General features: G+C 45.0%; 1 protein-coding gene and 2 long non-coding RNA genes across 4 annotated transcripts; 1 reads left to right on the top strand and 2 right to left on the bottom strand.

Annotated features, from left to right (window-relative positions):
- Nucleotides 1-4195: 4195 nt before the first annotated feature.
- On the bottom strand, nucleotides 4196-8550 carry LOC146753460 (uncharacterized). Its single transcript, XR_014939990.1, has 3 exons — nucleotides 8480-8550; nucleotides 6555-6747; nucleotides 4196-4503 (listed from the first exon to the last, which is right to left on the bottom strand). It is a non-coding gene; the product is annotated as an uncharacterized LOC146753460 (long non-coding RNA).
- Nucleotides 8551-9034: 484 nt separating this feature from the next.
- Nucleotides 9035-10329, bottom strand: LOC146753459 (obscurin-like protein 1). Its single transcript, XM_085529370.1, has 3 exons — nucleotides 10119-10329; nucleotides 9460-9719; nucleotides 9035-9052 (listed from the first exon to the last, which is right to left on the bottom strand). The coding sequence occupies exons 1-3, from the start codon at nucleotides 10327-10329 to the stop codon at nucleotides 9035-9037; spliced, it is 489 nt and encodes a 162-aa protein (XP_085385496.1).
- Nucleotides 10330-18486: 8157 nt separating this feature from the next.
- LOC146753458 (uncharacterized) lies at nucleotides 18487-23935 on the top strand. 2 transcript variants are annotated; one of them, XR_014939124.1, is made up of 4 exons: nucleotides 18487-18755; nucleotides 19722-19848; nucleotides 20044-20168; nucleotides 23660-23935. It is a non-coding gene; the product is annotated as an uncharacterized LOC146753458 (long non-coding RNA). The 2 variants fall into 2 exon arrangements; XR_014939123.1 differs by having other exon boundaries at nucleotides 20044-23935.
- The last annotated feature ends 1246 nt before the right edge of the window (nucleotides 23936-25181 follow it).

Genomic DNA, 25181 nt, shown 5'->3' with positions numbered 1-25181 from the left:
CCAGCCATGCACACCCACAGAGCACAGAGCTTTTCATTGCTTCTTCATTTTTAAGTAAAATCATAGGGAAACTGTCAGACAATCAATGTGCAGAAGTGGTACAATCTCTTGAAAAGCCACTTACAGATCTGCAAAACTTGCAAATAACAATTTTCTGTTTATCCAATTGTTTTCCCATCTCCAGATAAGACCCCGTGCTCTGATCCATTTTTTGTGCGTGCATCAACAGATTTACACAAAGAAACAAGTCAGCAACTGGCAATTTATTCAAGGTGTTGAAAGTATCAGACAGTTGGTAGATTAGAAAGCAAACTGATTCCTCCAGAATTTCTTGGGGGACTCTCAGGAAATGGGATCCAGTAGGAGCTGGTCTGAAGTGGGGACTACTCCATTTCTAAGGAACTGTACATCAATGAGGAACTAGTTCAATGCTTTCTCAATCAAAGAAAAACCTGACTTCAGTACACGTCTGACCAAATGCCCAAGCTGTACAAACCTAAGTCAAGGTGTGAATGCAACTCTCTGAAAGGAAATTTTGTCATTTATTTCATTTATTTCATTAGTAAACATGGAAGTTTGGTGGCCCTTCCAGGCAGGGGGGCTGGAGCTTCATAATCCTTGGGGTCCCTTCCAACCCGGGTCATTCTGTGATTCTGTGATTCATTTCTCTGCATTGACAAGACTATCTACCTTGTGTAAGCAGAAAGAAGAGCTGCTGGAGAGGAGCTCTGCTGAGAGGGACCTGGGCGTCCTGGTGGACGACAGATTGACCATGAGCCAGCAGTGTGCCCTTGTAGCCAAAAAAGCCAGGGGTGGGTCAAAGATCTAACACACATCTCTATGATGGGGGTGGCCCAATCACAAGCAGTGCTGTGCTCAGTTGTTCTGCTTGCCTGCTCCTCAAGGAGTTAGGAGAAATCTATGCCTGTTGCATGTTCGAGTGCGTGTGCAATGCCATGTGGAGGGCTTATCGCAATAAAGATTGGAGGATTTGCTGCGTAGACCGGTCAGAACTCAGATCTGCGTTGTGCTTCCTGCGGCACCAAACGCCCAACAATGGCAGTTCCGAGTATTGGCCAGCAGGTGGGAGCAGAGACCACGGAAAGGACGTCTGCGGGCCAGACCCTGGGGATCCGTTCTCTTTTGATTATAGGGGAAATATATTGAAAGCTTCAGATTTCCTTAATCTTTGTGGGAATCATATAATGTGCAACTCAAATCTACCTCTTCATCTATCCAAGCTGGATACTTTGTGGGCAGAAAGGTAGGTAGGTAGGAGTTTTTATTTCTGTGAAAAATCCTGGTGGTGTTTAACTTCTTAGACATTAAAGCAAAGGATGTTAGCTGGTTTATAATATAAGATAATTTAAGCAAAATCGTCATCAGAAACATAATTACCTTTAACTGTAAGATGGGCACGAGATTCTGCCTTTTCTGCTACAGATTTGATTTCTGCTGCATCCTTGACTTGGGCACGTGTGTAAGTCAGAGAGCAGGTCTTTCCTGAAGCAGAGAACCACAGAGTCACTAAGGCTGGAAAAGACCACTAAGCTCATCTAGTCCAACCGCCAACTCATCCCTACCAAACTGTGCTCTTGAGAGCAAACCCACAACTACACTTGGCTTCCTTGAGCAAAGAGCTCTGAGGCACATGGCCAGGCTGAGCATCATCCATCTGGTTTCACAGCATCACTGCCTGTTCTCTCATGTCAATGAAACCACCCATTCCACCCCAACCACATCCCACCAAAGCTGCTTAGTGCTCCCAAAGCGAATGCTCACCAGTTGATTCCAACTTGAAGGTCATCTTCTGGCCAGCAGCCTCGCAGATGTATTTTCCAGCATCTTTCTTCTCCAGCTGCTCCACAACCAGATGCCGTGTTTTGCCCACAGATTCCATTCTGAACTTTCTGGAGGAGGCAAGCAGTCTTCCATCCTTGTACCATTTTACTTCGCTTGGATCCTGTGCTACTTCACAGCTGAGGGAGGCACTTGCTGCCAGGGCAGCACTCACCTCTTTCTGCACCTGCTCCTGGTTTATAAACACAGGTTTTGGCTCTGAGGGAAGAAAAGAAAAAGTATTGACTGAGGGACTGAAATGAGACCATCTTGCAGGTTTGTATGCACAGCTTGGAACAGGTTTAGGTTACCACTTGTGCCCAAACTAATAGCCTTCACTAGAGAATATCAGCTCTTCTGTTGAAACAAAGTGTCAAATCTAGGCAAGAAAGAACCCAGGAACTGAAGGAACCAAGAGGGTCCTTGAACACCAGTCCCATGGTTGCAAGTCACTATGCAAACATATTGAACCCAAAAGAACATCTGTCCTGCAGGCAACCAAAACCTGAGTTCCTTTTACTTAAGACCCACTGTGAAACATCAAAACACATAAACGTGTGATAGTCAAACCACTGGCTGCCTTTTCATGACCCAGAACAGTACTCCTGGCTTCCTGAACAGACTCCTCATGGCCTCTACCATTGCCACAACTGTGACTGTCAAAGGCACAAAGGAAATATGCTCACCAACGCAGTCCTTTCTTCTTTGTGTGTGATTTCCAGATATCTATTTTGCTTTGAGCTCTGGGAATAGTCAGCTCTACCAGGTCTCTTACTGTGAGGAGCAGACTCACCTATCCAGATGCAGCCTCCAACATAAAGGCATAGTAAAAAGGCAGTGTACTACTAGGAGAAGTTCCTGCTTCTCCTGCCATGAAAGGCTGCACGCACAACATGCACTCCAGCCTCACTGCACATACTTATCTTAGTCAAATGTTTTGGTGAACAGGAATTACAGTTTGGGACCTCAGGCACAGGAGAGATTTGAATAATATCTTGAATATTGCTTCCATTGTACATATATCAGTAATTATTATTCTACAGACAGACTGAAACAGCACTTTGTGCGAGACTAAAACCAAATACTTTCTACAAACCCAGGCAATCAAGTCTAGGGAAAAAAACTCAGCACAGACTACTGCAACTGGATCACTGTATAATAGAAACTAGATTTTACTTTACTGTTCTCTGCTGTATTTCAGACAACACCTGTCTTACCTGTGACATGAATCTTGAAGGTGAGTTTCTGGCCAGCAGCCTCGCAGCTGTACTCCCCTGCATCTTTCTTCTCCACCTGGCTCAGCACCAGCCGACGCTGTTTGCCCTCTGACTCCACCTTGAACATCTTGCTCCAGGTGATCAGTTTCCCCTCCTTGTACCACTTCACCTCCGTCTTCTTCTGGGCCACCTCGCAGCTCAGCGTGGCATTTTGAGTCAGTACAGCCTTCACCTCCTCTTGTACCTTGTCCTTGTTTGTAAACACGTCTTCTTTCTCTGCAGGGACATCACAACAGCCACACCGTTTTGCTGTAGTCTGCTGCAGAGCTTACTCCAGTTCCCCATTTTCACTATACTTGCCCTTCACAGGGAGCATCGTGATGCCTCATTATGACAGGAAAACACTTTTCCCTCTATTTTGCCTTGGGAAATGATAGGCATATCATTTCATATCATTTCATATCATATCATATAATTTCATATCATTTCACATCATATCACAAAGCTAAAGATTTTGCAGTCTGACAGCAGATTTGGACATGAGATTTAGAACACCTGCATGCACTGCTGAACCTCCTCCCTTCTCTTTTTTTCTTCTCATGTCTCTCTACATTTCCAGTAAATCAGAAGGGAACAGCCCTCTAGAACAGGTTGCCCAAGGAGACTGTGGATGCTCCATCCCTGCAGGCATTCAAGGCCAGGCTGGATGTGGTTCGGGGCAGCCTGGGCTGCTGCTTGGCAACCCTGCACATAGGAAGAAGGGGGCTGGAACTGGATGAGCACTGTGGGCCTTTGCAACCCAGGCCATTTATGAGTCTGATTATTGGCATTTTCCACCTCATTGTGTCATTCAAATTTTGTAACCAGATCTCTTCAAACACCTCCCCTTTTCTCACTCCTTGCATGCCTGGTGTACTCTTGCACTGTAACCCTGCAGACACCAGCTGACTACAAGAGCTGCACAAGTTACCCTCCTTGCCTATGGTTTGTTGCAGTAGTTCATTCCTGGATGGAAAAGCACATGTAGAAAAGTGTTGCTATGACACTAGATGACAAAGAAAGTCCTATAGCCAAAATGTTTTGTACCAGAGAGGCTGTCAGTTGATCCTCCAAATGCAAGACACACAAAATGAACCGTTCCTTTCTCACTGGGATTCCAAACATTTTCTCACCTCTGACTTTCACTTGGAATGTTGCTTTGTCATCTTTTGTTTCACAGCTGTAGCTCCCTTGGTCTTTCAGGGTCACATTTTTGACCATGAGCTTGCGGTGCGTCCCCTGGGAGATGATGGTTGTCCTCTGGTCCTGCTTCACCTCTGTTTGATCTTTCTCCATACGACAGCTCCGCTTGCAGCTGACACCTCACACACCAGCTCCAGGTCTTCAGAAGGACTGACTGATATTTCTGGAGTTGTTTTGGGCTTGTTGACAAAATTAATGGCTTCATCTGAAGAAAAAAAGAGAAAGTGGTTTACATCCTGACTCAGGCTTATTCAGCACAGCATGAAGATACAGTTAGAACTGACTGTAATGTCTCTGCTCATTACATTTGGGTGATCAAGTTTCACCTCTGGTGGTACTCACATACAAACGTGTGCTTGATTCTCCTGTGTAAGGAAAGAGTAAGTTCTATGCAGACAGTTGTTATTTCTTTTAATCAATTCTGTATTCTGCACACGTTCTTCTGAAGCTAAAATGAAGGCAGATAAGTAACGTGTTTGCAATGCATGAACAAACCTATTCAACACTTTGTCTCTAAGCTAACAAGCAGAGTTTGATGAGCACATCAGTATTTCATGCCCTTCATTTCATCCAGACACAACCGGCCTGAGGAGCAAGCTGATGGCTGTCAGCTACAGGCAGACCTAGCTTAGTACTGCATTTCTTAGAGCAACAACTGTTGCTTTCAGTCACTGAATATACCAAGGCCAATTGCTATGCCAGGCACATTTATGGCATCAGTGAACAAGTAATGCGTTAAAAATTGTAATAGACAGGAGCCATCTATTCTTTTAAAACTAGGTGACCAAAGAAGAACAGTCCCTCTAGAGTCAAGCTGTGAAGAACTAATAGCATCAATCAATATCACATAGATAGATTACTTCCCTGCCCTAAGACCATCTTGTGACCATTTGGTGCTCCTAATTAAGCCCTCTTGATGGCTTTTTTGTCTGAGCCATGTGACATTTTGTGATAGGAGTTACTGCTAGTGTTCCCTTAACCCTACACCGAAGTAGGAGGTATCCATTCTCAGGGAATCATGCAGGCTTCCTCTGTATTTGATGCTCAGAGACAGCCCCAGAACTTTTTAAATCTTAGCTTAGTTCTCATCCAATATTGTTGATCAAACAGTGCAGCTTGTCCTTTGGGGATGCCTTTGTTCTGCATCAACCAGTTCCAACGGAGTCTTCTTGGCTTGTTTTAGAACAGTTTTTCAACAGATAAAGCCAGGGTCTTTGAATTACAAAGTGAAATTGCAGAATGCATGATTCTCAACCAAACAGAACGGGAGGTGGGATGCAGGGTGAATACCTGAGCCAACACCACCTGCAAGCAATCCTTCAATATCTTAGGAATCTCTAGCCATCCCAAATCCAGTGTTGGGCTTGATCTATCATCTCTGCTGAGTTTTTAGTTAGCTGATGGTGAGCATCATGATGGTGATGGGTGAGCAGTCGGACTAGAGGGTCTTAATCAACCTTAAGGATCCTGTGAGCAGAGTAATGTGAATTTCCTGTTAAAGATCACAAGAGCTGCACTGCAGCATGAGCATACACAGCGAAAGCCTTTCAGCAGAGCTTCAGTTCATAAATGAGGACTGGGTTATGGAAAATAGGCTCTAGATATAAACCAAAAAACAGACCTTAACGCCAGGTTCTGTGAATGCAGCCAGCTGAATTTCACAGATATTGAATTTCAATGACAATTTCTTGTGTTATTTTACCCTCCAGCTCCACCCTGAACAGGAACATGTCAGTGACAAGCATTACTCCTCCAGGCTTGACCTGACAGTGCTTTACTTGCACTATGAGCTAATGGCTGTGCTTACAGCACCTCAGGGAGACACCTCAGAGATCACAATGTCCTTCGGGTACAGCAGGAGACACTCAACTCTCCAAATGTGGAGTTTAATTTGTCAAAAGAGGAGACAGGATTCCCATGCTAAGAACTTAGGACCATTTCAGTCATAGGTTTAAAGATGATGTAAGTGCTGAGGCAATAGATGAACTAGAAGAATGAAGCCCAGATGTCAGGGCTCAAGTCGTGACTCCAGCCGCAGCTGCAGCTAAGGCTGTCTTGAATTCATCACAACACAGTTACATTATTTGCTCATACTGTGGATTTGCATAGGAACAACAGGAAGGTCAGAATTGCTTCAATAGAGCTATGCAATCTTTGTCCTAAATACTGGAAACCCACAGGGTTGGACAAATCAAATGAATTAAGTCTGAAGTGCTTTACATGGATTGTGATCCCATGTTTGCCTCACAAACTTACCTGAGACTTTCCAATCAAAAATCAGAGTGTCATCTCCAGTTTTGCAGATGTATGTTTCCTCATCTTCTTTCGTTACAGGTGAAGCCAGAAGATTATGCAGTTTCCCTTTATCTTCCATTGTGAACTTGTTACTAGTCATGATTTCTTTGCCATTTTTGTACCACTTCACCAGGACATTGCAAACAAATTGAGCCTAAAAGATGGAGATATCATTCAGGACCGAAAAGAAAAAAAGAATTCCTTTATGGAAATTAATTGGAGCTCAAAAGTTAGATGATGAAACTGGCCCCTATTAACACACACTGGAATAATTGACTTCAAAGATTCAAAATCTCACCACTGTCTTAGCCAAAAGTTTAAGCCTAAGGCCACGGTCCTATTTTACTGCGGGTAATGGAGTTTGTTTTCCAACTTCTTGTTAACATATCATTTCAAAACAGCGCACACAGCTGAGTTGGGTCTGTTGAGACAGCGCAGTCAGAGCTGCTAAAATCAAAGTCTGGATTATGCATGCATTTGTACTGCAGTTCCAAGAACACGCACGTACAATACAAATTCAACAACGTTCTACAGAACGCCTGTCTTTTAGGAGCTTGAGAGCCAGCTGATGGACACTGGGATGCCTGAGATCCTGTCAATACATTTAACTCCATCCTATCATACAGTCAAATTTCATTCATTTTATCAGCAACTGTCTCTTATCATTGTAGTCCCCTCACCACTGCTGGATGTGAGCCCAGCCACACAAAAGCAGCTGCTGGTTTTCACTGCAGATACTGCAGGAAGGAGGAACAGCCTCCGGACTGGACCAGCTGAGCGTGGCCCTACCAGGATTTGCTCCAAAGGTCTTATTACCAGTAGTGCTTCCTGCTGAAATACATGGGGGTCCTCCTTTGATTCCAAGCCCAACCCACCCCACCATGCCCCCTGATAACATCCATCAGGGCCACATCTCCACAGTTCCTGAACACCTCCAGGGATCCCACCACCTCCCTGAGCAGCCTGTGCCGGTTAATTCTGGGGGCAGACCTGCCAGTATGAAATATTATGCTAACATGACAAAGAGAGAGAAGAAAAGCAAAATTAAGACTAGCTGACAAGCCTTGGGAGGAAGTTCTGCTCTCCATCAATTTATACCCATTATTCAATTCTCTTTGGAGCTGTCTTCATGCCTCTCTGGAGTTTGTTCTTTGAGAAGAAGCAATTAAGTAAGCTCTCCAATGCCAAAGTGCATACACAACTCTAGGGCTTTATTGTTTCTCTTTGGATCAACAAGGGTGACAAGCCAGCAGAATATGATGAAGAGCCTCATGCACACTCAGTGTAAAAAAAAAAAAGGCAATTGTTGCTGGGAAGAAGGTGCATTTGCATTTGTGTCATCTGCAGAGGGTACTGCAGAAATGGAAAGTCTTCCACTGGAGCAAACAAAGGGCTCTCATTTATTGCAATCAAGGCCCAGCGTGTGGATCTCAGAGATCAGATCTACACCCTGCAGCAAAACAGACTTTCCCTGCGTGGGAATGTTCAGTTTCTCTCTACATCTGTGTAAGAAAAAGCCCACCATGGAATGACAGCTAAGGAAACATCCCTGTGACTCTTCACAGGTCTCTTCTACATTTGGGATCACTGCTACAAAAAGAGCTGTTGACATCATCTCTCGTGGCCACCCAGAGAGAAGAGCAGGAAGGCTGGGATGCTCTTTTTCCTATCTTTCCCTTCATTTCCTCTATGTTCATCTTAGGGATGAATCACAGGACAGAACACAGAAATCAAATGGCTCTACAAAGCAGACTGGCCAGTTCAAGTCAAAACAGCCACTGAAAACACCCCAGATGCTGTCTGACAACAGCTGGACTGTTGGGGAGTCAGGTGAATGCAGTCTGCTGGCCCTGGGCAGGAAGAGGACAGCCCAGACTGTCACATACCTTTCACTGAAAGCTGATAGAGCATTTTATCCCCCTCACACATGCACTGACAACTTCCAGCATCATCCATTGAAATTATGTGAATTTTCAGGGTGTGTTTCTTCCCCACAATGTGCAGTTCATATTTTTCACTGGCCTTGAGCTCCTTCCCATCCTTCATCCACTCCACAGTAGCGCCTGTGTCTGAAAGCTCAGCCTGCAGTTTGGCTTCCTCACGCAGCCGAGCGGAGATCTTTTCTACATCTTTGCTCTTATTGGTAAATCTCACTGCAGCACCTGTCAGGAGCAAAGGCCTCGTTATTTCAATTTAGATCACGCTAACATGGTCAATGTCTGCTGCAAGATCTCTGAAAAAGTATTACCTTCTGTTCCTGCACTCATCATTGTGTCACCGCTGAGCAATTCAAGATATTACATTTGGTCTTCTTTTTGGATTTACTAAGTAAAAATCAACCAAACATCTCCTTCTACTGATCAATAATGCTCTAAACATGCTTCTGCAGAGGTTTCCACCCAATGACAAACAGGTCCTCCCATCATGAATGTTTATTTGTTCTATTTTGTCTTGCAAAGCTGGTTGATAGAGATATTATTGGAATGATTGCTCCCCTACTTCTAAACTATTCCAGTGCAATCAGAAAGGCTGTCTGAACCTGGAGCAGAAAGTACTGCTCTATGGTGATGCAGTGGTAAACCTGCTGACTGAATGCACTGGCCAATAGCTGTGAACTGCAGACATTCATCAGCTGGCATGAAGCAATCTGGTTCAGATACCAAGCAGCTGGGTAGATTGGCTTACCCTACACTCAGTGCTATCATGTTTAGGGCAAAACCAGGACTCACGTCAGTCCATGGGATGCAATTTCAGGTATTTGGTACAGTCAGCGAATGCCTGCAGCCCCAGTTCTAATCATCAGATCACAGCACCTATGCCTTGACTGTAAGAGGGAAGGAGAAGGATCAAAGCAAATACCTCTCACTCTCATCTTGGGGCTGACATCAACATTTTTGGCAACAAATTTCACTTCTGCTCCATCATCGTTCTTGGTGACGTTCTTTATGATTAGGCTGTGAGTAGTTTGGGTTCTCTTGATGATGCAGGTCTCGCTTTCCTGTAAGACTTTACCACTGAGGTACCAAGTGCCACAACACGTTGTTGTAAGGTCAATAGTAAACATGGCATCCCCTCCAGGTACAGCTTCACCAGTTGTTAGGGGGGATTTCACAGCCAGGACTGGATCTGAGGAAGAACAACATGTATGTCTTAATGCTCTTTAGATGCAAGTCTGGTATCTCATTTAGAGATGGAAGATTAAATCATAGGTACATTTCTACTTCTCCCTTTGCATGAGTGCTGGAAGAAGCACTTCTACGCTTCAGATCTGTTACAGAAAGTTCTGCCTCTTGCACATGTGAGATATCAAAAGATAAGGATATTCATGTCTCTGTCACAGAAACATAACTTGTATCACTTCAGTGGTAGCTGGACGTTGATAGGAGATAATAGAACTAGGAATAAAGGAAAGCCTTTGGTGTGTTAATGCACTACTATCCTTTCAGTCAAAGGAAACATCTTTAGGGAACCAACACAGCTGCTCAGCACACACTGACCCATTTCCATTGGGGTTTTTGTGCTTACCAAGGTGCACGCTCCCTGGGAATTCCAGAGACGGGCTCTGTCCATGCGCATTGACTGCAGACACTCGGAACTGATCATCAGCCTCTTCAGACAGATTGCTCACCGTGAACTCTGGGACAGGGACATGAGACTCGTGGCACCTCACCCACGTGAAGCCAGTTAGTTTATTGTCTTCCACAATGTAGCCATTGATTGGAATGGGGCTGTGCATCTTCGGAGGATTTCTGACCAGAAAGCTGAGGTAGTCTCAACTGGGAAGCAGTCCCCACATCCCCCTCTGCCCCCCCCCCACAATGGCCACTCCCGCGCACTGCGGCTCAGCCAATCGGAGCCGGCGGAGCTGCCGCTGCCCAATGGGAGGCCGGGGGAGGCCGGCGCTGGGACGGGGAGAGGAGAGAAGAGACAGAGGCAGCACTGAGGTGGGATGGGCTGATGGGGAGTGCGGGGAGGACAGGGGGGTGTGGGGCTGTGGGGGGGCAGAGGGGGATGTGGGGCTGCAATGTGTCAGCGTCTGGAGCACAGGTGAAGGCAGCTGAGCTGTGTGAGCAGTTGTGTTTGAGTCTGGCTGCAGCTCTCTTAGACCCCACTGAAGGGCTGAGTGCCACTGGGAAAGGATCTCTGTGTGGAGATTGCTTCTACTAGAGGTAGTTCTATCAGACTGTTCTATAGAGCTGTGCAGGGGCTGTAAAAGGAGCTGAGGGGGACTGTAGGGGGGATATGGGGCTGTGGTGGGCCATAGGAGGACTAGGGGCTCTAGGGGGCTCTGAGGGTGTGTAGGGGTTGTGGGGAGCTATTGGAGGATATGGGCAGGTATGGGGCTTGAAGGGGTGGTGTATGGAGAGATAGAGGGTTGTGGGGGCCTTAGGGTGATATGGGGCTACTGGGGGCTGGCGGGGACTGTGGGGAGGAATATGGAGTTGTAGCAGATTGTGGGGGTGTAGCTGTGGTATATATATGTACATCTATGGGAATATCCATATGGAAAAGATAGATTCATGCGTGTTCTGGGCTGCACTGAAAAAGGGGTGGCCAGCAGGAGAGGGAGGTGATTGTCCCCTCCTGCTCAGCTCTTGTGAGGCCCTATTTGCAGCACTGTGTCCAGGCCTGGGAAGCATGTGGAGCTGTTGGGGTGGGTCCAGAGGAGGGCCACTGTGATGATCAGAGGGCTGGAGCAGCTCTCCTATGAGGAAAGGTGGAGGGATCTGGGCTTGTTTCGCCTGGAGAAGAGAAGGCTGCGGGGAGACCTCATTGTGGCCTTTCAGTACTTGAAGGGAGCGTATAAACAGGAGGGGGAATGGCTGTTTATGAGGGTGGGCAGTGATAGGACAAGGGGGAATGGTTTTAAACTGAGACAGGGGAGGTTTAGGTTGGATCTTAGGAAAATGTTTTTTGCTCAGAGGGTGGTGATGCACTGGAACAGGTTACCCAAGGAGGCTGTGGATGCCCCATCCCTGCAGGCATTCAAGGCCAGGCTGGATGTGGCTCTGGGCAGCCTGGTCTGGTGGTTGGCAACCCTGCACATCGCAGGGGGTTGGAACTGGATGATCTTTGAGACCCTTTTCAACCCAGGCCATTCTATGACTGTACAGTTCCATACTGGAACAAATATAAAATGCTAACTATGGAAAACATGGAGTCAAACCTGTGTGATTTGTCCACACCAGGAGGTGATTAGAAAACAATTTGTAAGCTAAAAAGCTGCTCGCATGAATGGAAAAGAAAATAAAACTACAAGAAAAAGGGAAAACCTTTCTTCCTGAAAATAGGAAGAATAATGGACCTGACATGAAATTTGGGTGAAGCTGCCTGATTTTATGAAGCTATTCCCATTATTTTCTTGGTGCTGTGTTTCCCAAATGAGTGGTTTCTGGCTGTGCTGCAGCACCAGTCTGCATGTGAACATCAACTCTATTCACCATCTGGGAAGATTAGGACTTCCCTTCTCCCACCAGCACCACTGAATTACAGTTACTCAGTGGTTAAACAAAGGAATCCTGAAAGAAGGGTTTACAGCTGTCGTGTTATCTGAAGTGCTTGGGGCATTCTGATGCTATTAAGCTCTGTGTATTAACAAGTTCAAAAAGAAAAGGTAGGCATCTGATTGTTGTGACAGTTTCTAAGTTATTTGGAAAGCTGTACCACCCAACCACTCCTTCTATTTGATGGAGGTGACAAAGCTCAGTTTAATTTCTGACTGCTGTTTAAATCCTGAAGCTGGAGCTGGTTCCTGGAGCAGAAAAAGCTCGGAAGCTGTCCCTCCTACAAGCAGGCACCTCTGAGCAAAATATGACATCTCAATTTCTGATGGTAAGGTCAGGAGATCTGATTCCAGTGTCTAGCTTTCAGCTTCATGCTGTGTTAGTGGGACCTTTGGAATCTAGCACTGACCAACAGCAAATGAGAGGCTGGTAACAGTGCACCCCAAAACAGTTATGTGTCTATTTATGTTATGAGGGAAAATTGTATTGCATTGAGATTTCCTATTTTTACTCTTTTCAGATCTAACTAGCTGCTGGAAGAATCCTGTACGCCGTGTTCACACCATTTTCAATGAGCTGGATGAGTCTGTCGTTGGCATTTTAATACCATTTACCAGGCAGGCAATATGTATGGAGTATTTGGCTCTCTCTACAGTCATGAATGTTTGAGTGTCTTCAACATGTGGCTCATTGCTTCCATTTCAGGCTGCCCAGAGAAGCTGTGGGTGCCTGTCCTTGGTGTTGAAGGCGAGGTTGGATGGGTGATGGGCAGCCTGAGCTGGTTAGTGGGCAGCCAGCCCATGGCAGGGTGTTTAGAACTTAATGATCTTGAAGGTTTCTTCCAACCCAAGCCCTCCCGTGATCCTATGATTCTGTGATTTCATTCAGGTTTATTAAGATGAGATGAGTTCTCCTAAATGCGCTGTTCTCTATATGCTTATAATTGGAGTCTTAAATTATAATTGGGTGACTTAAACCAGACACCAAACTTTCTGATGGCCAAAATGAAATGAACTCAATCCTTTACTGTGTCAGTAGTCTGTAACCAGAGCCCATCAGGTAATTCCCAGCCTCCTGCCTGTATCAGTGGCTGAACACAGTGAAAAAGTCTGATGGGATTTTAACCTCTAAAATGTTCCAAAGCAACCAGAGGGTGAATATATTCACTATGCCAATACCTGCAGGAATAAGCTTGTCATGTATGTCCTCAGGTACCACAGTAGTTAATGGTGGGACTCAGTAGGTCATGCTGAAAGTTGAGTCTGCTGATCTTGAAGGTCTTTTCCAGCCTACATGACCTTATGCTAATATTTCTGTATTTATTTCTGCTCAGCTCCCAGAAAACCTCCCACCCAGCCCCCAGTTGACCCCGTGGTGAAAAAATAAAACAGAAACCTCAGTGACGCTGGCATGGTCCCCTCCGAAGATGCACCTCCCCATTCCAATCCATGGCTACATGTGGAACCCAATAAACCAACTGGCTTCACCTGGGTGAGGTGCCACGAGTCTCATGTCCCCGTCCCAGAGTTCACGGTGAGCAATCTGTCTGAAGAGGCTGATGATCAGTTCCGAGTGTCTGCAGTCAATGCGCATGGACAGAGCCCGTCTCTGGAATTCCCAGGGAGCGTGCACCTTGGTAAGCACAAAAACCCCAATGGAAATGGGTCAGTGTGTGCTGAGCAGCTGTGTTGGTTCCCTAAAGAAGTTTCCTTTGACTATAAGGATAGTAGTGCATTAACACACTGAAGGCTTTCCTTTATTCCTAGTTCTCATATCTCCTTTCAATCTCCAGCTACCATTAAAATGATACAAGTTCTGTTTCTGTAACAGAGACATGAATATCCTTATGTTATTTGCCTTTTCCCAAAATGTTGATGTCATCACCAAGATGAGAGTGAGATGTATTTGCTTTGATCCTTCTCCTTTCCTCTTACAGTCAAGGCATAGTTGCTGTGATCTGATGATTAGAACTGGGGCTGCAGGCATTCACTGACTGTACCAAATACCTGAAATTGCATCCCATGGACTGATGTGAGTCCTGGTAATGACCTAAACATGATAGCACTGAGTGTAGGGTAAGCCAGTCTACCCAGCTGCTTGGTATCTGAACCAGATTGCTTCATGCCAGCTGATGAATGTCTGCAGTTCACAGCTATTGGCCAGTGCATTCAGTCAGCAGGTTTACCACTGCATCACCATAGAGCAGTACTTTCAGCTCCAGGTTCAGACAGCCTTTCTGATTGCACTGGAATAATTTAGAAGTAGGGGAGCGATCATTCCAATAATATCTCTGTCAATCAGCTTTGCATGACAAAATAGAACAAAGATTCATGATGGGAGGACCTGTTTGTCATTGGGTGGAAACCTCTGCAGAAGCATGTTTAGAGCATTCTTAATCAGTAGAAGGAGATGTTTGGTTGATTTTTACTTAGTAAATCCGGCAAGAAGACCAAATGAAATATCTTGAATTGCTCAGCAGTGACACAATGATGAGTGCAGGAACAGAAGGTGATAGGGATCTTGCAGCAAACATTGACCACGTTAGCCTGATCTAAATTGAAATAATGAGGCCTTTGCTCCTGACAGGTGCTGCAGTGAGATTTACCAATAAGAGCAAAGATGTAGAAAAGATCTCCGCTCGGCTGCGTGAGGAAGCCAAACTGCAGGCTGAGCTTTCAGACACAGGTGCTACTGTGGAGTGGATGAAGGATGGGAAGGAGCTCAAGGCCAGTGAAAAATAGGAACTGCACATTGTGGGGAAGAAACACACCCTGAAAATTCACAGCGTCTCAATGGATGATGCTGGAAGATGTCAGTGCATCTGTGAGGGGGATAAAATGCTCTATCAGCTTTCAGTGAAAGGTATGTGACAGTCTGGGCTGTCCTCTTCCTGCCCAGGGCCAGCAGACTGCATTCACCTGACTCCCCGACAGTCCAGCTGTTGTCAGACAGCATCTGGGGTGTTTCAGTGGCTGTTTTGACTTGAACTGGCCAATCTGCTTTGTAGAGCCATTTGATTTCTGTGTTCTGTCCTGTGATTCGTCCCTAAGATATAGAGGAAGTCAAGGGAAAGATAGGAAAAAGAGCATCCCAGCCTTCCTGCTCTTCTCTCAGGGTGGCCACGAGAGATGATGTCAACAGCTCTTTTTGTAGCAGTGATCCCAAATGTAGAAGAGACCTGTGAAGAGTCACAGGGACTAAATTGATGGAGAGCAGAACTTCCTGCCAAGGCTTGTCAGCTAGTCTTAATTTTGCTTTTCTTCTCTCTCTTTGTCATGTTAGCATAATATTTCATACTGGCAGGTCTGCCCCCAGAATTAACCGGCACAGGCTGCTCAGGGAGGTGGTGGGATCCCTGGAGGTGTTCAGGAGCTGTCGAGATGTGGCCCTGATGGATGTTATCAGGGGGCATGGTGGGGTGGGTTGGGCTTGGAATCAAAGGAGGACCCCCATGTATTTCAGCAGGAAGCACTACTGGTAATAAGACCTTTGGAGCAAATCCTGGTAGGGCCACGCTCAGCTGGTCCAGTCCAGAGGCTGTTCCTCCTTCCTGCAGTATCTGCAGTGAAAACCAGCAGCTGCTTTTGTGTGGCTGGGCTCACATCCAGCAGTGGTGAGGGGACTACAATGATAAGAGACAGTTGCTGAAAAAATGAATGAAATTTGACTGTATGATAGGATGGAGTTAAATGTATTGACAGGATCTCAGGCATCCCAGTGTCCATCAGCTGGCTCTCGAGCTCCTAAAAGACAGGCGTTCTGTAAAACATTGTTGAATTTGTATTATACATGCGTGTTCTTGGAACTGCTGAACAAATCATGCATAATCCAGACTTTGATTTTAGCAGCTCTGACTGCGCTTTCTCAACAGACCCAACTCAGTTGTATGCGCTGTTCTGAAATGATATGTTAACAAGAAGTTGGAAAACAAACTCCATTACCCGCAGTAAAATAGGACCGTGGCCTTAGGCTTAAACTTTTGGCTAAGAAAGTGGTGAGATTTTGAATCTTTGAAGTCAATTATTCCAGTGTGTGTTAATAGGGGCCAGTTTCATCATCTAACTTTTGAGCTCCAATTAATTTCCATAAAGGAATTCTTTTTTTCTTTTCGGTCCTGAATGATATCTCCATCTTTTAGGCTCAATTTGTTTGCAATGTCCTGGTGAAGTGGTACAAAAATGGCAAAGAAATCATGACTAGTAACAAGTTCACAATGGAAGATAAAGGGAAACTGCATAATCTTCTGGCTTCACCTGTAACGAAAGAAGATGAGGAAACATACATCTGCAAAATTGGAGATGACACTCTGATTTTTGATTGGAAAGTCTCAGGTAAGTTTGTGAGGCAAGCATGGGATCACAATCCATGTAAAGCACTTCAGACTTAATTCATTTGATTTGTCCAGCCCTGTGGGTTTCCAGTATTTAGGACAAAGATTGCATAGCTCTATTGAAGCAATTCTGACCTTCCTGTTGTTCCTATGCAAATCCACAGTATGAGCAAATAATGTAACTGTGTTGTGATGAATTCAAGACAGCCTTAGCTGCAGCTGCGGCTGGAGTCACGACTTGAGCCCTGACATCTGGGCTTCATTCTTCTAGTTCATCTATTGCCTCAGCACTTACATCATCTTTAAACCTATGACTGAAATGGTCCTAAGTTCTTAGCATGGGAATCCTGTCTCCTCTTTTGACAAATTAAACTCCACATTTGGAGAGTTGAGTGTCTCCTGCTGTACCCGAAGGACATTGTGATCTCTGAGGTGTCTCCCTGAGGTGCTGTAAGCACAGCCATTAGCTCATAGTGCAAGCAAAGCACTGTCAGGTCAAGCCTGGAGGAGTAATGCTTGTCACTGACATGTTCCTGTTCAGGGTGGAGCTGGTGGGTAAAATAACACAAGAAATTGTCATTGAAATTCAATATCTGTGAAATTCAGCTGGCTGCATTCACAGAACCTGGCGTTAAGGTCTGTTTTTTGGTTTATATCTAGAGCCTATTTTCCATAACCCAGTCCTCATTTATGAACTGAAGCTCTGCTGAAAGGCTTTCGCTGTGTATGCTCATGCTGCAGTGCAGCTCTTGTGATCTTTAACAGGAAATTCACATTACTCTGCTCACAGGATCCTTAAGGTTGATTAAGACCCTCTAGTCCGACTGCTCACCCATCACCATCATGATGCTCACCATCAGCTAGCTAAAAACTCAGCAGAGATGATAGATCAAGCGCAACACTGGATTTGGGATGGCTAGAGATTCCTAAGATATTGAAGGATTGCTTGCAGGTGGTGTTGGCTCAGGTATTCACCCTGCATCCCACCTCCCGTTCTGTTTGGTTGAGAATCATGCATTCTGCAATTTCACTTTGTAATTCAAAGACCCTGGCTTTATCTGTTGAAAAACTGTTCTAAAACAAGCCAAGAAGACTCCGTTGGAACTGGTTGATGCAGAACAAAGGCATCCCCAAAGGACAAGTTGCACTGTTTGATGAACATTATTGGATGAGAGCTAAGCTAAGATTTAAAAAGTTCTGGGGCTGTCTCTGAGCATCAAATCCAGAGGAAGCCTGCATGATTCCCTGAGAATGGATACCTCCTACTTTGGTGTAGGGTTAAGGGAACACTAGCAGTAACTCCTATCACAAAATGTCACATGGCTCAGACAAAAAAGCCATCAAGAGGGCTTAATTAGGAGCACCAAATGGTCACAAGATGGTCTTAGGGCAGGGAAGTAATCTATCTATGTGATATTGATTGATGCTATTAGTTCTTCACAGCTTGACTCTAGAGGGACTGTTCTTCTTTGGTCACCTAGTTTTAAAAGAATAGATGGCTCCTGTCTATTACAATTTTTAACGCATTATTTGTTCACTGATGCCATAAATGTGCCTGGCATAGCAATTGGCCTTGGTATATTCAGTGACTGAAAGCAACAGTTGTTGCTCTAAGAAATGCAGTACTAAGCTAGGTCTGCCTGTAGCTGACAGCCATCAGCTTGCTCCTCAGGCCGGTTGTGTCTGGATGAAATGAAGGGCATGAAATTCTTATGTGCTCATCAAACTCTGCTTGTTAGCTTAGAGACAAAGTGTTGAATAGGTTTGTTCATGCATTGCAAACACGTTACTTATCTGCCTTCATTTTAGCTTCAGAAGAACGTGTGCAGAATACAGAATTGATTAAAAGAAATAACAACTGTCTGCATAGAACTTACTCTTTCCTTACACAGGAGAATCAAGCACACGTTTGTATGTGAGTACCACCAGAGGTGAAACTTGATCACCCAAATGTAATGAGCAGAGACATTACAGTCAGTTCTAACTGTATCTTCATGCTGTGCTGAATAAGCCTGAGTCAGGATGTAAACCACTTTCTCTTTTTTTCTTCAGATGAAGCCATTAATGTTGTCAACAAGCCCAAAACGACTCCAGAAATATCAGTCAGTCCTTCTGAAGACCTGGAGCTGGTGTGTGAGGTGTCAGCTGCAAGTGGAGCTGTTGTATGGAAGAAAGATCAAACAGAGGTGAAGCAGGACCAGAGGACAACCATCATCTCCCAGGGGACGCACCGCAAGCTCATGGTCAAAAATGTGACCCTGAAAGACCATGGGAGCTACAGCTGTGAAACAAAAGATGACAAAGCAACATTCCAAGTGAAAGTCAGAGGTGAGAAAATGCTTGGAATCCCAGAGATAAAGGAACGCTTCATTTGGTGTGTCTTGCGTTTGGAGGATCAACTGACAGCCTCTCTGGTGCAAAACATTTTGGCTATAGGACTTTCTTTGTCATCTAGTGTCATAGCAACACTTTTCTACATGTGCTTTTCCATCCAGGAATGAACTACTGCAACAAACCATAGGCAAGGAGGGTAACTTGTGCAGCTCTTGTAGTCAGCTGGTGTCTGCAGGGTTACAGTGCAAGAGCACACCGGGCATGCAAGGAGTGAGAAAAGGGGAGGTGTTTGAAGAGATCTGGTTACAAAATTTGAATGACACAATGAGGTGGAAAATGCCAATAATCAGACTGATAAATGGCCTGGGTTGCAAAGGCCCACAGTGCTCATCCAGTTCCAACCCTCTCCTTCCTATGTGCAGGGTTGCCAAGCAGCAGCCCAGGCTGCCCAGAACCACATCCAGCCTGGCCTTGAATGCCTGCAGGGATGGAGCATCCACAGTCTCCTTGGGCAACCTGTTCTAGAGGGCTGTTCCCTTCTGATTTACTGGAAATGTAGAAAGACATCAGAAGGAAAAAAGAGAAGGGAGGAGGTTCAGCAGTGCATGCAGGTGTTCTAAATCTCATGTCCAAATCTGCTATCAGACTGCAAAATGTTTAGCTTTGCGATATGATGTAATATGATATGATATGATATGGTATGATATGATATGGTATGATATGGTATGATATGGTATGATATGATATGATATGATATGATATGATATGATATGATATGATATGATATGATATGATATGCCTATCATTTCCCAAGGCAAAATAGAGGGGAAAGCATTTACCTGTCTTAATGAGGCATCATGATGCTCCCTGTCAAGGGCAAGTATAGTGAAAACAGGGAACTGGAGTAAGCTCTGCCACAGACTACAGCAAAACGGTGTGACTGTTGTGATGTCCCTGCAGAGAAAGAAGACGTGTTTACAAACAAGGACAAGGTACAAAAGGAGGTGAAGGCTGTACTGACTCAAAATGCCATGCTGAGCTGCGAGGTGGCCCAGGAGAAGACTCACCTTCAATATTGATGTAACTGGTAGGAAACACATTTTGGTTGATATTCTTTGATTATTCCATATTTCCATAGTCTGGCTGTGGAAATGTCTGTGTGAACGTGTCCTCTTGATTCTGCCATGAAATTGTTTTGGCGAGGAAGACAAGAAATGCTTACAAACGTGCAGCTAAAATGATTATTTGTTTTTAACAATGTTTTATCTATCTCTTCCCCTAGGACTACTTTTATCATCAGCTGTCCATGGATGTCCAACTGTGATTTGTACAATGTGCAACACTGCTCTGGCACTTGATATTTCAACAGTACTATTTACAGATCTCTACTGTGGCTGCACTGAGAAGGTTTGGTTGTCAGTGTCCTAAGAACCTTTAGTCAGAGGCATTGCACTTGCCTTTGGCTTGTTGAATCCCACGTTGACGACCATTCGTTTCATGTTCTGTAAATGTAATGATCAGTCGTGAATCCATTGATACCTTTCTAATTGTACGTTTCTCATTAGTCTGAGAGTTTAGCACGGAGGTAGATCTTTCACTCCAGCTGCAGTAGAGATTGCTCTGGTGTCAGTATATTTTGCACAAGATCCGGTAAATTTTAACTTAGACTCCAGATAGCCATGGGCACATCAGCTGCATTCTGAGTGACCATTAGTGAGCTGGCTGATGACGAGGGTTTGTCTTCTGTTTTATTTGTAGCTGCACTCTACTGGTTTTTGCTCATAAGTCAACTTGTTCTCTGTTAACTTTACAGTTCTCGTCTTGTATTCTGAGCTGATCAGGACAGGGAATCTGTTTTCTCCTCTTCTTTCTTATGGCAGTGAACACATTGGAGCTTAATCCTGGTCAAGGTTTGGCATTTGATCAGCTCTGTGGAGGAGCAACTGTACTGGGAGTCTACTGCCTTTCTGCTCACACAGACCTGGTGTCCTTGCAGGGCATAGCTTGCGTTCTGTTCCCTTGTAAAGGTTGCAGTCTTTGCTCTCTCCGTCTTGGGGCATTCTGCTCCTTCAGTCCCTGGTGTGCAATATATCTCTGCTCCTGTAGTAGACAGTTTTGCTGCTGCCTGTGGTGTAGACTCTAAACTATCAGCTCTCACTGTTCCCACACCACGTGGATGTGATTCTGTGGCCTTTGGATCTGTTCCGTGAGTTGTGTAGCTCATGCTTTTGGCTCAGGAAATTGGCAGTTTCAGCAAAGAGTGGATTACAGAAAGGATAGATTTGGGAGGTATCTGTCAGAGAAAATGAAATATAAATGATGACAGAAAGATTATGGCAACAACTGGAATCAACCAAGTTAATCCTCAGCAGCCAAAGCCAGCCCACGTCTTATTGCAGAGGTGTAGGGGGAAAACCCAGAAATGTAGTGCTTTTACACTTGAATTTTACTAGCTGAGGGCTATTATTAGCTGTTTGCCTCAGAAACCAAAGGTTTTCTGTTCTCTTTCAGACCGGATGACCTCATGGCTGCACAGGGTAATGTAATACCTCCTCCTCTGCCATACGTGGAGAGTGCTTGCCTAGCTACCGTTGCTGTATTTCTCATGTGTACCACTGTAACATGACGTGCCAGTCCAGCCCTCACTGCAAAATGATGTGGTGTGAAAGTCAGGAGGGATTATGAGTACTCTTGGAGTGGCTGGCTCTTTCACTACAGAAATCCTCATCTTACTAGCTTCTCCCAAAGTGCAATGGCTTTCTGAGTCTTAATTAATCCTCTTCCCATTGCACTCAGAAAGATTTTCAGGGTTCCTCTACCCCAGGGTTCCACTGGTAGCACAGAACAATCCCATTTTAAGGACATCGTGAATGTTAGGTGCTCAGTGTTGAGCATTATGGGATGCAGATTAGACCTTCTTGCTTAAAAGAAACAAGTGCTGCACACCTTGGAAACCTATAGAAAACTAGAGTAAAAAGGGCTGATTCTGCCATCTCATTCTCTCAGTATTTGTGGTGCACGCTGAAATCCTTACTTGAAGTGGGCCAAAGCTCCATTGCATTTGTGAGAAGTTTTGCATCACCTGGTTGGTCTAGGCCATGTTTGTTGTCTTGCTAATAAGCAAGCCTTCTGATCTTCATCAAATCATTGTAGTTGGAAAAGACCACAAAGATCCCCACATCCAGCCTCAACCCATCCCACCATGCACACTGCCCACGTCCCTCAGTGCCACATCTCCATGGTTATTGAACACTTCCAGGGATGGTGACCCCACCAGCTCCCTGCAAAGCTGTGCCACCACATCACCATTCCTCTTCAGAAGAAGTTTTTCTTAACATCCAACTTGAAGCTCCCCTGAAAACCATCAGTCAAAACAGGGGCTGTTGGAGATGGGCGGAGAGAATGATGCTTCTACAGTCAATACAAGCAGGGAGATCAAATGTAGAGTGTATCAACTGCATTCTTGCATTGGCTTGCTGCCCTGCTCCCTGGCCTTCAGTGGACTGCAGTGCTGGTGGTAGAGCTGTGGTGTGAATCCTGGGATTGCACGTACTGCAACGGTCAGCAGCACAGCAACTTGAGCTGAACTTACCCTCCTGGGCAGCTGCTGCCACTCAGAATTCAGACAGCATGCAGAGGAGAAAGTCATGAAGGAAGGGAAAGGGATGGCAGCAGAAGGCTTCACAGAGTGACAGCGGGGAGGAAGGAGATAGGGGACAGGTCCTGGAAGGGTTTGCCATGACTGCTGGGGAGCAGGAGCCTTCCCGGTCACCTGAGCTGGGTATGCCTGAATATGCTTGCACGAATGATCTGAATGAGTGGTCTTCCATGTCTCCACTGCAAATAAAAGACAATGTCAGTCCCCCTCACACCTGCTAGTCCTGCATTCATCCTTGGAGCCTCTGTCTTGGTATCAACATCAGGACCCTGGGATCTTTCCTGGGACCCAAACAAGCATAGGAAGCTTCTTCAAAATTGGGCTGCTGTTAGAAGCTGGCTAGCACTAGAGAAATCCATGATGTAAGTGCGTCAGAAATATTCTGCACTTCTACAGCCTTTTGTAGGGCAAACCATTTAATAGAAGTGGAAGCCCATTTATTTAGGGTTTATCTGTTCTCCCACGCCTCAAATAGGAACTAGCATGAAAGCTCTCAGCAACCAGTTGTTGGTAAAAAAAGAATCAGATAAAACAGTCATTAAAGTAATCAATTAAAGATTCGATGTATCAATCGACACCACTTAGCAAGGTGATTAACTGAACCACCTTAACTGAAGTGTGTATGCCTAACCAATTACACTTGATGTCTTTCTGATGCTAACTCCATTTGTTGTCACAAAGGGTAAGGTGGGCTTTAAACACTTTCTTCTATATGTGTTAGGTATTAAGAGGAGATGACCTCAGCCAGTTCTCTGAAGAATCAGAGGTTGCTGAGAGTGGAAAACCATGCTTTATGCATAAAACGGAGCTACAAAATCTAATGTAGGCCAAGTATTCACCATATTAAGGGCTATATCATTGCCATAGGGTAGAGTCAAAAGATGGTTTTCTGCTCTTAATTTTCTATGGTTTCCTGATTTTGAGGTCTTCCTAATTGAGCTGTATTTGGCTGATCTCCAGCATAGAGTGGAGCAATATCAAAAAGACACACAGATGAAGATCTGTCATTGTCTTCATTAGAAGAAATCTGAAAATTAGGAGTCCCAGCTGATAGTAAAGACTACCGAGAGGGATGGGATGACCATAAGGACTGTGCTGAGGATGCATTATAATGTGTGATAAACACTGTGAAGCAGTGTTGCTGCAGGAAATTGCACAGTACAACATAGAAGCAAATTTTAATGTCTTCCAGTCACAAGCTGTTCATATCTAATGTCTGTTTTACCCAATGTTTTTCCAGTTCCAGAAGCAGAGGATGCCTTTATCAACAAGCAGAAGGTACAAAACGAGGTGAAGGCTGCACCAACAGGAAATGCCACGCTGAGCTGTGAGGTGGCCCAGGAGAAGACGGAGGTGAACTGGTACAAGGAGGGGAAACTGATCACCTGGAACAAGAAGTTCAGGGTGGAGTCAGAGGGCAAACAGCATCGGCTGGTGGTGAGCCAGGTGGAGAAGAAAGATGCAGGGGAGTACAGCTGCGAGGCTGCTGGCCAGAAACTCACCTTCAAGATTCATGTCACAGGTGAGACAGGTGTTGTCTGAAATACAGCAGAGAACAGTAAAGTAAAATCTAGTTTCTATTATACAGTGATCCAGTTGCAGTAGTCTGTTCTGAGGTTTTTTCCCTAGACTTGATTGCCTGGGTTTGTAGAAAGTATTTGGTTTTAGTATGGCACAAAGACCTGTTTCAGTCTGTCTGTAGAATAATAATTACTGATTTATGTACAATGGAAGCAATATTCAAGATATTATTCAAATCTCTCCTGTGCCTGAGATCCCAAACTGTAATTCTTGTTCACCGAAACATTTGACTAAGATAAGTATGTGCAGTGAGGCTGGAGTGCATGTTGTACGTGCAGCCTTTCATGGCAGGAGAAGCAGGAACTTCTCCTAGTAGTACACTGCCTTTTTACTATGCCTTTATGTTGGAGGCTGCATCTGGATAGGTGAGTCTGCTACTCCCAGTAAGAGACCTGGTAGAGCTGACTATTCCCAGAGCTCAAAGTAAAATAGATATCTGCAAATCACACACAAAGAACTAAGGACTGCGTTGGTGAGCATATTTCCTTTGTGCCTTTGACAGTCACAGTTGTGGCAATGGTAGAGGCCATGAGGAGTCTGTTCAGGAAGCCAGGAGTACTGTTCTGGGTCATGAAAAGGCAGCCAGTGGTTTGACTATCACATGTTTATGTGTTTTGATGTTTCACAGTGGGTCTTAAGTAAAAGGAACTCAGGTTTTGGCTTCCTGCAGGACAGATGTTCTTTTGGGTTCAATATGTTTGCATAGTGACTTGCAACCATGGGACTGGTGTTCAAGGACCCTCTTGGTTCCTTCAGTTCCTAGGTTCTTTCTTGCCTAGATTTGACACTTAGTTTCAACAGAAGAGCTGATATTCTCTAGTGAAGGCTATTAGTTTGGGCACAAGTGGTAACCTAAACCTGTTCCAAGCTGTACATACAGACCTGCAAGATGGTCTCATTTCAGTCCCTCAGTCAATACTTTCTCTTTTCTTCCCTCAGAGCCAAAACCTGTGTTTATAAACCAGGAGAAGGTGCAGAAAGAGGTGAGTGCTGCCCTGGCAGCAAGTGCCTCCCTCAGCTGTGAAGTAGCACAGGATCCAACTGGAGTAAAATGGTACAAGGATGGAAGACTGCTTGCCTCCTCCAGAAAGTTCAGAATGGAATCTGTGGGCAAAACACGGCGTCTGGTTGTGGAGCAGCTGGAGAAGAAAGGTGCTGGAGAATACATCTGCGAGGCTGCT

Source organism: Coturnix japonica, chromosome Z (assembly GCF_054131305.1).
Source record: "Coturnix japonica strain WE chromosome Z, WE-NBRP24, whole genome shotgun sequence".
NCBI classification, from domain to species: domain Eukaryota; kingdom Metazoa; phylum Chordata; class Aves; order Galliformes; family Phasianidae; genus Coturnix; species Coturnix japonica.
This window is presented reverse-complemented; position numbering and strand designations above follow the sequence as displayed.